Source organism: Bombina bombina, chromosome 4 (genome assembly GCF_027579735.1).
Source record: "Bombina bombina isolate aBomBom1 chromosome 4, aBomBom1.pri, whole genome shotgun sequence".
Classification (NCBI taxonomy): domain Eukaryota; kingdom Metazoa; phylum Chordata; class Amphibia; order Anura; family Bombinatoridae; genus Bombina; species Bombina bombina.
The window spans coordinates 305929601-305943493 of record NC_069502.1 but is presented as its reverse complement, the minus strand read 5'-3'; the positions used below and the strand labels follow the sequence as shown (position 1 = coordinate 305943493).

The window sequence follows — 13893 nt, the reverse complement described above, 5'->3', positions numbered from 1 at the left end:
TAAGATGTTTTATTATATATTTTCAACACTGAAAAAATTACACTTTGCTACAATGTAGAGTAATGAGTGTACAGCCTGTATAACAGTGTAAATGTGCTGTCCCCTTAAAATAATTCAACACACAGCCATTAAAGTCTAAACCGTTGGCAACAAAAGTGAGTACACCCCTAAGAGGAAATTTTCAAATTGGGCCCAAAGTGTCAATATTTTGTGTGGCCACCATTATTTTCAAGCACTGCCTTAACCCTCTTGGGCATGGAGTTCACCAGAGCTTCACAGGTTGACACTGGAGTCCTCTTTCACTCCTCCATGACGACATCACGGAGCGGGTGTATCTTAGAGACCTTGCGCTTCCCCGCCTTCCGTTTGAGGATGCCCCACAGATGCTCAATAGGGTTTAGGTCTGGAGACATGCTTGGCCAGTCCATCACCTTTACCCTCAGCTTCTTTAGCAAGGCAGTGGTCGTCATGGAGGTGTATTGGGGGTCGTTATGTCGAAATACTGCCCTGAGGCCCAGTTTCCGAAGGGAGGGGATCATGCTTTGCTTCAGTATGTCACAGTACATGTTGGCATTCATGGTTCCCTCAATGAACTGAAGCTCCCCAGTGCCGGCAGCACTCATGCAGGCCCAGACCATGACACTCCCACCACCATACTTGACTGTAGGCAAGACTTGTCTTTGTACTTCTCACCTGGTTGCAGTCACACACGCTTGACACCATCTGAACCAAATAAGTTTATCTTGGTCTCATCGGATCACAGAACATGGTTCCAGTAATCCATGTCCATAGTCTGCTTGTCTTCAGCAAACTGTTTGCAGGCTTTCTTGTGCATCATCTTTAGAAGAGGCTTCCTTCTGAGACAACAGCCATGCAGACCAATTTGATGCAGTGTGCGGTGTATGGTCTGAGCACTGACAGGCTGACCCCCCCACCCCTTTAACCTCTGCAGCAATGCTGGCAGCACTCATACGTCTATTTCCGAAAGACAACCTCTTGATATGACGCTGAGCACGTGCACTCAACTTCTTTGGTTGACCATGGCGAGGCCTGTTCTGAGTGGAACCTGTCCTGTGAAACCGCTGTATAGTCTTGCCCACCATGCTGCAGCTCAGTTTCAGGGTCTTGGCAATCTTCTTATAGCCTAGGCCATCTATATGTAGAGCAACAATTCTTTTTTTTTCAGATCCTCAGAGAGTTCTTTGCCATGAGGTGCAATGTTGAACTTCCAGTGACCAGTATGAGAGAGTGTGAGAAAGTGATAACACCAAAATTACCACATATGCTCCCCATTCACACCTGAGACCTTGCAACACTAACAAGTCACATGACACCGGGGAGGGAGATTGGCTAATTGGGCCCAATTTGGACATTTCCACTTTGGGGTGTACTCACTTTTGTTGCCAACGGTTTAGACATTAATGGCTGTGTGTTGAGTTATTTTGAGGGGACAGCAAATTTATACAGGTATACAGGCTGTACATTTACTACTTTACATCGTAGCAAAGTGTAATTTCTTCAGTGTTAAAAAAAAACAGAATTTATGTTTACCTGATAAATTACTTTCTCCAACGGTGTGTCCGGTCCACGGCGTCATCCTTACTTGTGGGATATTCTCTTCCCCAACAGGAAATGGCAAAGAGCCCAGCAAAGCTGGTCACATGATCCCTCCTAGGCTCCGCCTACCCCAGTCATTCGACCGACGTTAAGGAGGAAAATTTGCATAGGAGAAACCATATGTTACCGTGGTGACTGTAGTTAAAGAAAATAAATTATCAGACCTGATTAAAAAAAAAAACCAGGGCGGGCCGTGGACCGGACACACCGTTGGAGAAAGTAATTTATCAGGTAAACATAAATTCTGTTTTCTCCAACATAGGTGTGTCCGGTCCACGGCGTCATCCTTACTTGTGGGAACCAATACCAAAGCTTTAGGACACGGATGAAGGGAGGGAGCAAATCAGGTCACCTAAATGGAAGGCACCACGGCTTGCAAAACCTTTCTCCCAAAAATAGCCTCAGAAGAAGCAAAAGTATCAAATTTGTAAAATTTAGAAAAAGTGTGCAGTGAAGACCAAGTCGCTGCCTTACATATCTGATCAACAGAAGCCTCGTTCTTGAAGGCCCATGTGGAAGCCACAGCCCTAGTGGAGTGAGCTGTGATTCTTTCAGGAGGCTGCCGTCCGGCAGTCTCATAAGCCAATCGGATAATGCTTTTAATCCAGAAGGAGAGAGAGGTAGAAGTTGCTTTTTGACCTCTCCGTTTACCAGAATAAACAACAAACAAAGACAAAGTTTGTCTGAAATCCTTAGTAGCTGCTAAGTAAAATTTGAGAGCACGAACTACATCCAAGTTGTGCAACAAACGTTCCTTCTTTGAAACTGGATTAGGACACAAAGAAGGCACAACTATCTCCTGGTTAATGTTTTTGTTAGAAACAACTTTTGGAAGAAAACCAGGTTTAGTACGCAAAACCACCTTATCTGCATGGAACACCAGATAAGGAGAAGAACACTGCAGAGCAGATAATTCTGAAACTCTTCTAGCAGAAGAAATTGCAACCAAAAACAAAACTTTCCAAGATAATAACTTAATATCAACGGAATGTAAGGGTTCAAACGGAACCCCCTGAAGAACTGAAAGAACTAGGTTGAGACTCCAAGGAGGAGTCAAAATTTTGTAAACAGGCTTGATTCTAACCAGAGCCTGAACAAAGGCTAGAACATCTGGCACAGCTGCCAGCTTTTTGTGAAGTAACACAAACAAGGCAGAAATCTGTCCCATCAAGGAACTTGCAGATAATCCTTTTTCCAATCCTTCTCGAAGGAAGGATAGACTCTTAGGAATCTTAACCTTGTCCCAAGGGAATCCTGCAGATTCACACCAACAGATATACCAAATTATGTGGTAATTTTTCTGGTTACAGGCTTTCAGGCCTGAACAAGAGTATTAATAACAGTTAAACACTAAAAAACTCTAAGCCATCTCCGTGGAGATGTTGCCTGTACAACGGCAAAGAGAATGACTGGGGTAGGCGGAGCCTAGGAGGGATCATGTGACCAGCTTTGCTGGGCTCTTTGCCATTTCCTGTTGGGGAAGAGAATATCCCACAAGTAAGGATGACGCCGTGGACCGGACACACCTATGTTGGAGAAAAAGATATAATAATAAAATATTTACAAAAAGGTGAGGGGTGTACTCACTTTTGGGAGATACTGTATATAAAACTTCACTTAAGACTACTTTATAAACAACCTTTCTGGGTTTCACTGGCTCTCACCTTAACAATAGTTTGGTACACAAAGGGAAGAATTTGCTTGGACCACTGTTTCTCAAGGTGAACTTCTCCATTTTGCGTTATCTGATAACGTCTTCCAGTCATCAGCTGACCATACAACACTACTGAAGTCTCACTTATAATTATGCCCTTTCTTCTTTGGTAGCTTTAAAAAATAAAAGCGGGTTAAAACAAAATAACACAAAATGTATGAACTGCTGAAAATAAACACAATAATAAACTAATAAATTAAATCAGAGGCAAAAATAAGGAAAACTTATGATAGCAATAATATAAAAGCATTTTTAAATGATAAAAAATACATTTATAAACAAAGATATGCGGCTAGATTTAGTGTTTAGCGTTAGCCGTCAAAAGCAGCGTAAAGGGGTCCTAACGCTGCTTTTGGCCACCCGCTGGTATTTAGAGTCAGCCAGGAAAGGGTCTACCGCTCACTTCCTTTCCGCGACTCCAGGCTACCGCAAATCCCCTTACGTCAATTGCGTATCCTATCTTTTCTATGGGATTTGCCTAACGCTGGTATTTGGAGTCTTGGAAGAACTGAGCGGTAGAGCCTCTAACGACAAGACTCCAGCTGCAAAAAAAAGTCAGTAGTTAAGAGCTTTATGGGCTAACGCCGGAATATAAAGCTCCTAACTACTGTGCTATAAAGTACACAAACACCCATAAACTACCTATGTACCCCTAAACCGAGCCCCCCCACATTGCCAACCCTCTAATAAAAAATTTTAACCCCTAATCTGCCGACCGGACACCGCCGCCACCTACATTATAGCTATGAACCCCTAATCTGCTGTCCCTAACACCGCCGACACCTATATTATATTTATTACCCCCTAATCTGCCCCCCCCCCCACGTCACCGCTACTTAACTACACTTATTAACCACTAATCTGCCAACCGGACCTCGCCGCCACTATAATAAATGTATTAACCCCTAAACCGCTGCACTCCCGCCTCGCAAACACTATAATAAATTGTATTAACCCCTAATCTGCCCCCCCTTACATCGCCGCCACCTACCTACAATTATTAACCCCTAATCTCCCGCCCGCAACGTCGCCGCTACTATAATAAAGTTATTAACCCCTAAACCTAACTCTAACCCTAACACCCCCCTAAGTTAAATATAATTTAAATTAAACGAAATAATATTCCTATAATTAAATAAATTATTCGTATTTAAAACTAAATACTTACCTATCAAATAAACCCTAATATAGCTACAATATAACTAATAGTTACATTGCAGCTATTTTAGGATTTATATTTATTTTACAGGCAACTTTGTATTTATTTTAACTAGGTGCAATAGCTATTAAATAGTTAATAACTATTTAATAGCTACCTAGTTAAAATAATTACAAAATTACCTGTAAAATAAATCCTAACCTAAGTTACAAATACACCTAACACTACACTATCATTAAATTAATTAAACAAATAAACTACAATTAGCTAAACTAAAATACAATTAAATAACCTAATCTATAATACAAAAAAAACACTAAATTACAAAAAATAAAAAAATATTACAAGAAGTTTAAACTAATTACACCTAATCTAAGCCCCCTAATAAAATAAAAAAGCCCCCCAAAATAAAAAAATGCCCTACCCTATTCAAAATTACAAAAGTATTCAGCTCTTTTCAGGGCTTTTTGCGGGGCATTGCCCCAAAGTAATCAGCTCTTTTACCTGTAAAAAAAAAAAAAAGCAATACAATACCCCCCCCCAACATAAAAACCCACCACCAACATACCCCTACTCTAACCCACCCAAACCCCCCTTAAAAAAAACCTATCGCTAACCCCCTGAAGATCTCCCTACCTTGAGTCGTCTTCACCCAACCGGGCCGAAATCTTCATCCAAGGTGCGCAGAGAAGGTCCTTCATCCGGTAGAAGTCTTCATCCAGGCAGCATCTTCAATCTTCATCCATCCGGAGTGGAGCGGAGCCATCTTCAAAGGAGCCGACGCGGAGCCATCCTCTTCAACCGACGACTTCCCGACGAATGAAGGTTCCTTTAAGCCAATCGTATTGAGCTTGCATTCTATTGGCTGTTCCAATCAGCCAATAGAATGCGAGCTCAATACGATTGGCAGATTGGATCAGCCAATAGGATTGAACTTCAATCTGATTGGCTGATTGCATCAGCCAATCAGATTTTACCTACCTTAATTCTGATTGGCTGATAGAATCCTATCAGCCAATCGGAATTGAAGGGACGCCATATTGGATGACGTCCCTTAAACGAACCTTCATTCGTCAGGAAGTCGTCGGTTGAAGAGGATGGCTCCACGTCGACTCCTTTGAAGATAGCTCCGCTCCGGATGGATGAAGATTGAAGACGCCGCCTGGATGAAGACTTCTACTGAAGGACCTTCTCTGCGCACCTTGGATGAAGATTTCGACCCGGTTGGGTGAAGACGATTCAAGGTTGGGAAATCTTCAGGGGGTTAGCGATAGGTTTTTTTTTAAGGGGGGTTTGGGTGGGTTAGAGTAGGGGTATGTGGGTGGTGGGTTTTAATGTTGGGGGGGTTGTATTTTTTTTAACAGGTAAAAGAGCTGATTACTTTGGGGCAATGCCCCACAAAAAGCCCTTTTAAGGGCTGGTAAAAGAGCTGATTACTTTTGTAATTTAGAATAGGGTAGGGCATTTTTTTATTTTGGGGGGCTGTTTTATTTTATTAGGGGGCTTAGATTAGGTGTAATTAGTTTATACTTCTTGTAATATTTTTTTATTTTTTGTAATTTAGTGTTTTGTTTTTTTGTATTATATATTAGTTTATTTAATTGTACTTTAGTTTAGCTAATTGTAGTTTATTTATTTAATTAATTTAATGATAGTGTAGTGTTAGGTGTATTTGTAACTTAGGTTAGGATTTATTTTACAGGTAATTTTGTACTTATTTTAACTAGGTAGCTATAAAATAGTTATTAACTATTTAATAGCTATTGTACCTAGTTAAAATAAATACAAAGTTGCCTGTAAAATAAATATAAATCCTAAAATAGCTGCAATGTAACTATTAGTTATATTGTAGCTATATTAGGGTTTATTTGATAGGTAAGTATTTAGTTTTAAATAGGAATAATTTATTTAATTATAGGAATATTATTTCGTTTAATTAAATAATAAAATAAAATGATATTAAACTTAGGGGGGTGTTAGGGTTAGGTTTAGGGGTTAATAATTTTATTATAGTAGCGGCGACGTTGCGGGCGGGAGATTAGGGGTTAATAATTGTAGGTAGGTGGCGGCGATGTTAGGGAGGGCAGATTAGGGGTTAATATATTTATTATAGTGGCGGCGAGGTCCGGTCGGCAGATTAGGGGTTAATAAGTGTAGGTAAGGTAGCGGCGACGTGGGGGGCAGATTAGGGGGTAATAAATATAATATAGGTGTCGGCGATGTTAGGGGCAGAAGTTTAGGGGTTAATAATATAATGCAGGTGTCAGCAATAGCGGGGGCATCAGATTAGGGGTTAATAAGTGTAAGGTTAGGGGTGTTTAGACTCGGGGTTCATGTTAGGGTGTTAGGTGTAGACTTAGAAAGTGTTTCCCCTTAGGAAACAATGGGGCTGCGCTAGGAGCTGAACGCTGCTTTTTTGCAGGTGTTAGGTTTTTTCCGGCCAGCTCAGCCCCATTGTTTCCTATGGGGAAATCGTGCACAAGCACGTTTTTCCAGCTTACCGCTACCGTAAGCAACGCTGGTATTGAGGGTTGAAGTGGAGCTAAATTATGCTCAAAGCTCCCTTTTCTGAGCCTAATGCAGCCACTCAGACAACTCTAAATACCAGCGTTGTCTTAAGGGTGCGCTAGGAAAAAAAGCAGCGTTAGCTACGCGGGTCTTTACCGACAAAACTCTAAATCTAGGCGATGGCTTGCTATTAATAATCAGCAGCAAATACAGACTTAAAAAAAATGTCAAGCTCAGATGAAGGAATTTATCTTTACTGCAATCATTTCTGGCAGTCAAGGGCTTCATGAAATACTGCATTATCTTTTAAAAGGAAATATGATAAGAACAAGAGAGGCGCCTGTGTGTACCAATAATAAAATGAAGTAATGACAATCGATGGTTCCTAATCAGGGTACTCACATTTGTGAAGAGCACTCAGACAGTGCTATTAGACATGGCTGGATATTTTACAGCAACCCAGCTCACTGGTCAGCCAGAATACAGCAACGAGATGGCATCAAATCTAAAGAAGACAGAAGACAGACAGGGCGCCTGTGTGTACCAGTAGTGTAACCAGGTGGGGTCAGTGTATATATCCCTAGTCAAGGTACTCACATTTGTGAAGAGCACTCAGACAGTGCTATTAGAAGCAGACTGGATATTTGGCAGCGACCCATCTCACTGGACAAATAGACAACAGGAACACTGGACCACGGGAGCCCTGGGACACTTGAATCACAATACATAAGTGCTATGAGATGCAAAAAATGGTGTTGCGGTAGGTGAAGACTATGACTCCCTAAGGGGAGTAAAGGATGATTGGTAGGCAAGTAAGGCAAGGTCCCAATGCCAAGTAAAATTATTTAAAAAGGGATTAAAATATAAATATAAAAACAAAGGAACCAAAAAACATAATTTATGTAAGAACTTACCTGATAAATTCATTTCTTTCATATTAGCAAGAGTCCATGAGCTAGTGACGTATGGGATATACATTCCTACCAGGAGGGGCAAAGTTTCCCAAACCTTAAAATGCCTATAAATACACCCCTCACCACACCCACAATTCAGTTTAACGAATAGCCAAGAAGTGGGGTGATAAGAAAAAAGTGCGAAAGCATATAAAATAAGGAATTGGAATAATTGTGCTTTATACAAAAAAATCAAAACCACCACAAAAAAGGGCGGGCCTCATGGACTCTTGCTAATATGAAAGAAATGAATTTATCAGGTAAGTTCTTACATAAATTATGTTTTCTTTCATGTAATTAGCAAGAGTCCATGAGCTAGTGACGTATGGGATAATGATTACCCAAGATGTGGATCTTTCCACGCAAGAGTCACTAGAGAGGGAGGGATAAAATAAAGACAGCCAATTCCTGCTGAAAATAATCCACACCCAGAATAAAATTTTTAATGAAAAAACATAAGCAGAAGATTCAAACTGAAACCACTGCCTGAAGTACGTTTCTACCAAAAACTGCTTCAGAAGAAGAAAACACATCAAAATGGTAGAATTTAGTAAAAGTATGCAAAGAGGATCAAGTTGCTGCTTTGCAAATCTGATCAACCGAAGCTTCATTCCTAAACGCCCAGGAAGTATAAACTGACCTAGTAGAATGAGCTGTAATCCTTTGAGGCGGAGTGTTACCCGACTCAACATAGACATGATGAAATAAAGATTTCAACCAAAATACCAAAGAAATGGCAGAAGCTTTCTGGCCTTTTCTAGAACCGGAAAAGATGATAAATAGACTAGAAGTCTTTCGGAAAGACTTAGTAGCTTCAACATAATATTACAAAGCTCTAACAGCATCCAAAGAATGCAATGATTTCTCCTTAGAATTCATAGGATTAGGACATAATGAAGGAACCACAATTTCTCTACTAATGTTGTTAGAATTCACAACCTTAGGTAAAAAAATTCAAAAGAAGTTCGCAGCACCGCCTTATCCTGATGCAAAATCAGAAAAGGAGAGTCACAAAAAAGAGTAGATAATTCGGAGACTCTTCTGGCAGAAGAGATGGCCAAAGAAACAAAACTTTCCAAGAAAGTAATATAACGACCAAAGAATGCATGGGTTCAAAAGGAGGAGCTTGAATCCAAGAAAGTAATATAACGACCAAAGAATGCATGGGTTCAAAAGGAGGAGCTTGAAGAGCCCCCAGAACCAAATTCAAACTCCAAGGAGGAGAAATTGACTGAATGACAGGTTTTATACGAACCAAAGGTTGTACAAAACAATGAATATCAGGAAGATTAGTAATCCTTCTGTGAAAAGAACATAAAGAACAGAGATTTGTCTTTCAAGGAACTTGCGGACAAACCTTTATCTAAACCATCCTGAAGAAACTGTAAAATTCTCTGTATTCAAAAAAGAATGCCAAGAAAAAAGATGAGAAAGACACTAAGAAATATAAGTCTTCCAGACTCTATAATATATCTCTCTAGATACAGATTTACGAGCCTGTCACATAGTATCAATCATAGAGTCAGAGAAACCTCTTTGACCAAGAATCAAGCGTTCAAAGTCCATACCTTAAAATTAAGGTTTTGAGATCCTGATGGAAAAAAGAACCTTGAGACAGAAAGACTGGTCTTAACGGAAGAGTCCACAGCTGGCAAGAGGCCATCCGGACAAGATCCGCATACAAAAACCTGTGAGGCCATGCTGGAGCTACCAGCAGGACAAACGAACATTCCTTTAGAATATTGGAGAATACCCTTGGAAGAAGAACTAGAGGCGGAAAGATATAGGCAGGATGACACTTGTAAGAAAGAGATAATGCATCCACTGCCTCCGCCCGAGGATCCCGGGATCCGGACAGATACCAGGGAAGTTTCTTGTTTAGATGAGAAGCCATCAGATCTATTTCTGGGAGTTCCCACATTTGAAAAATCTGAGGAAATACCTCTGGGTGAAGAGACCATTCGCCCAGGTGCAACGTTTGGCGACTGAGATAATCCAATTGTCCATACCTGGGATATGAACCGCAGAGATTAGACAGGAGCTGGATTCCGCCCAAACCAAAATTCGAGATACTTCTTTCATAGCCAGCGGACTGTGAGTCCCTCCTTGATGATTGATGTATGCCACAGTTGTGACATTGTCTGTCTGAAAACAAATGAACAACTCTCTCTTCAGAAGAGGCCAAGACTGAAGAGCTCTGAAAATTGCACGGAGTTCCAAAATATTGATCGGAAATCTCACCTCCTGAGATTCCCAAACCCTTTGTGCCGTCAGATACCCCAACCTGTAAGACTTGCATCTGTTGAGATTATAGTCCAGGTCGGAAGAACAAAGAAGCCCCCTGAACTAAACGATGGTGATCTGTCCACCATGTCAGAGAGTGTCGTATAATCGGTTTAAAGATATTAATTGAGATATCTTTGAGTAATCCCTGCACCATTGGTTCAGCATACAGAGCTGAAGAGGTCGCATGTGAAAAACGAGCAAAGGAGATCGCATCTGATGCGGCAGTCCTAAGACCTAAAATTTCCATGCATAAGGCTACCAAAGGGAATGATTGTGACTGAAGGTTTTGACAAGCTGATATCAATGTTAAACTTCTCTTGTCTGACAAGGACAAAGTCATAGACACTGAATCTATCTAGAAACCTAAAAAGGTTACCCTTGTCTGAGGAATCAATTAACTGATTGGTAAATTGATCCTCCAACCATGAACTTGAAGAAACAACACAAGTCGATTCGTATGAGATTCTTCGAAAATAAGAAGACTGAGCAAGTACCAAGATATCGTCCAAATAAGGAAATACCAAAACCCTGTTCTCTGATTACAGAAAGAAGGGCACCGAGAACCTTTGAAAAAAATTCTTGGAACTGAGGCTAGGCCAAACGGTAGAGCCACAAAACTGGTAATGCTTGTCTAAAAAGAGAATCTCAGACACTAAAAGTGATCTGGATGAATCGGAATATGCGGATACACATCCTGTAAATCTATAGTAGACATATAATGCCCTTGCTAAACAAAAGGCAGGATAGTCCTACAGTAACCATCTTGAATGTTGGTATCCTTACATAATGATTCAATATTGATAGATCCGGAACTGGTCTGAAGGAATTGACCTTCTTTGGTACAATGAAGAGATAAAATAAAACCCCAGCCCCTGTTCCAGAACTGGAACTGGCATAATTACTCCAGCCAACTCTAGATCTGAAACACATTTCAGAAATGCTGAGCCTTTGCTGTGTTAACTGGGACACGGGAAAGAAAAAAAATCTCTTAGCAGGAGGCCTTAACTTGAAGCCAATTCTGTACCTTTCTGAAACAATGTTCTGAAACCAGAAATTGAGAACGGAATTGATCCAAATTTCTTTGAAGAAAACGTAATCTGCCCCATACCAGCTGAGCTGGAATAAGGGCCGCACCTTCATGGGTACCTAGGAGCTGGCTATAGGTTTCTATAAGGCTTGGATATATTCCAAACTGGAAATAGTTTCCAAACTGATACCGCTCCTGAGGAAGAAAGATCAGGCTTTCGTTCCTTGTTGTGAGGAAAGGAACGAAAATGATTATTAGACCTAAATTTACCTTAGATTTTTTATCCTTTGGTAAAAAAGTTCCCTTCCTTCCAGAAACAGTTGAGATAATAATTAATTACCCTGGAAAGAAAGGGAAAGCAAAGTTGACTTAGAAGACATATCAGCATTCCAAGTTTAAACCATAAAGCTTTTCTAGCTAAAATAGCTAGAGACATATACCTGACATCAACTCTAATGATATCAAAAGATGGTATCACCAATAAAATTATTAGCATGTTATAGAATAATAATAATGCTATAAAATTATGATCTGTTACTTGTTGCGCTAAAGCTCCTAACCAAAAAGTTGAAGCTGCAGCAACATCCGCTAAAAATATAGCAGGTCTAAGAAGATTACCTGAACATAAGTAAGCTTTTCTTAGAAAGGATTCAATTTTCCTATCTAAAGAATCCTTAAATGAAGTACTATCTGCCGTAGGAATAGTAGTACATTTAGTAGGAGTAGAGACAGCCCCATAACCTTAGGGATTTTGTCCCAAAAAACTCTAATCTGTCAGATGGCACAGGATATAATTGCTTAAACGTTTAGAAGGAGTAAAAGAATTACCCAAATTATTCCATTCCCTGGAAATTACTTCAGAAATAGCATCAGGGAGATAAAACACTTCTGGAATAACTACAGGAGATTTAAAAACCTTATTTAAACGTTTAGATTTAGTATCAAGAGGACCAGAATCCTCTATTTCTAATGCAATTAATACTTCTTTAAATAAAGAACCATTTATCAGTATCAGAATGATGATGTTCATTTAAAAATTCATCTGAAAAAAGAGAAGTTTTAAAAGACTTTTATGTAAACTAGAAGGAGAAATAACAGACATAGCCTTCTTAATAGATTTAAAAAATAAAATCTCTTATGTTTATCAGGAACACTCTGAAAATTAGATGTTGACGGAACAGCAACAGGTAATGTAACAGTACTAAAGGAAATTTTATCTGCATTAATAAGTTTGTCATGACATGCAATACAAACAACAGCTGGAGAAACAGATACCAAAAATTTATAGCAGATACACTTAGCTTGGTAGCTCCAGCACCGGGCAGTGATTTTCCTGAAGTATCTTCTGACTCAGTTGCAACGTGGAACATCTTGCAATATGTAATAGAAAAAACAACATATAAAGCAAAATTGATCAAATTCCTTAAATGACAGTTTCAGAAATGAGAAAAAAAAGCCATAGAACAAGCTTCTAGCAACCAGAAGCAATATAAAATGAGACTTAAATAATGTGGAGACAAAAGCGACGCCCATATTTTTTTAGCGCCAAATAAGACGCCCACATTATTTGGCGCCTAAATGCTTTTGGCGCCAAAAATGACGCCACATCCGGAACGCCGACATTTTTGGCGCAAAAGAACGTCAAAAAAATGACGCAACTTCCGGCGACACGTATGACGCCGGAAACAGAAAGATTTTTTGCGCCAAAAAAGTCTGCGCCAAGAATGACGCAATAAAATGAAGCATTTTCAGCCCCCGCGAGCCTAACAGCCCACAGGGAAAAAAGTCAAATTTTTTTAAGGTAAGAAAAAATGATTGATTCAAATGCATTATCCCAAATATGAAACTGACTGTCTGAAAAAAAGGAATGTTGAACATCCTGAGTCAAGGCAAATAAATGTTTGAATACATATATTTAGAACTTTATAAAAAAAGTGCCCAACCATAGCTTTAGAGTGTCACAGAAAATAAGACTTACTTACCCCAGGACACTCATCTACATGTTTGTAGAAAGCCAAACCAGTACTGAAACGAAAATCAGCAGAGGTAATGGTATATATATAAGAGTATATCGTCGATCTGAAAAGGGAGGTAAGAGATGAATCTCCACGACCGATAACAGAGAACCTATGAAATAGACCCCGTAGAAGGAGATCATTGAATTCAAATAGGCAATACTCTCCTCACATCCCTCTGACATTCACTGCACGCTGAGAGGAAAACCGGGCCCCAACCTGCTGCGGAGCGCATATCAACGTAGAATCTAGCACAAACTTACTTCACCAAAGTTTGTAAAACTGAATTGTGGGTGTGATGAGGGGTGTATTTATGGGCATTTTAAGGTTTGGGAAACTTTGCCCCTCCTGGTAGGAATGTATATCCCATACGTCACTAGCTCATGGACTCTTGCTAATTACATGAAAGAAAAGGTAGGGAGTGCTAGCAACCCTCCTTACAAAATGCAACGCGTTTCTCAGCGCCTCAAAACGCTGTTTCATCATTTCATGGGACCTTGCCTTACTTGCCTACCAATTATCCTTTACTCCCCTTGCAGAGTCATAGGCTTAACCTACCGCAGCACCATTTTTTGCATCTCATAGCACTTAGATATTGTGATTTGAGTGTCCCA

General features: G+C 40.0%; 1 protein-coding gene across 3 annotated transcripts in view; it reads right to left on the bottom strand.

Annotated features, from left to right (window-relative positions):
* XRN1 (5'-3' exoribonuclease 1) overlaps window positions 1-13893 on the bottom strand; it is a 441443-nt gene that overhangs the window by 228615 nt on the left and 198935 nt on the right. For all 3 annotated transcript variants that reach the window (XM_053710017.1, XM_053710018.1, XM_053710019.1), the window contains exon 21: window positions 3282-3444. In XM_053710017.1, coding sequence (XP_053565992.1) covers window positions 3282-3444 — 163 coding nt within the window. The remainder of the gene's footprint in view (window positions 1-3281; window positions 3445-13893) is intronic.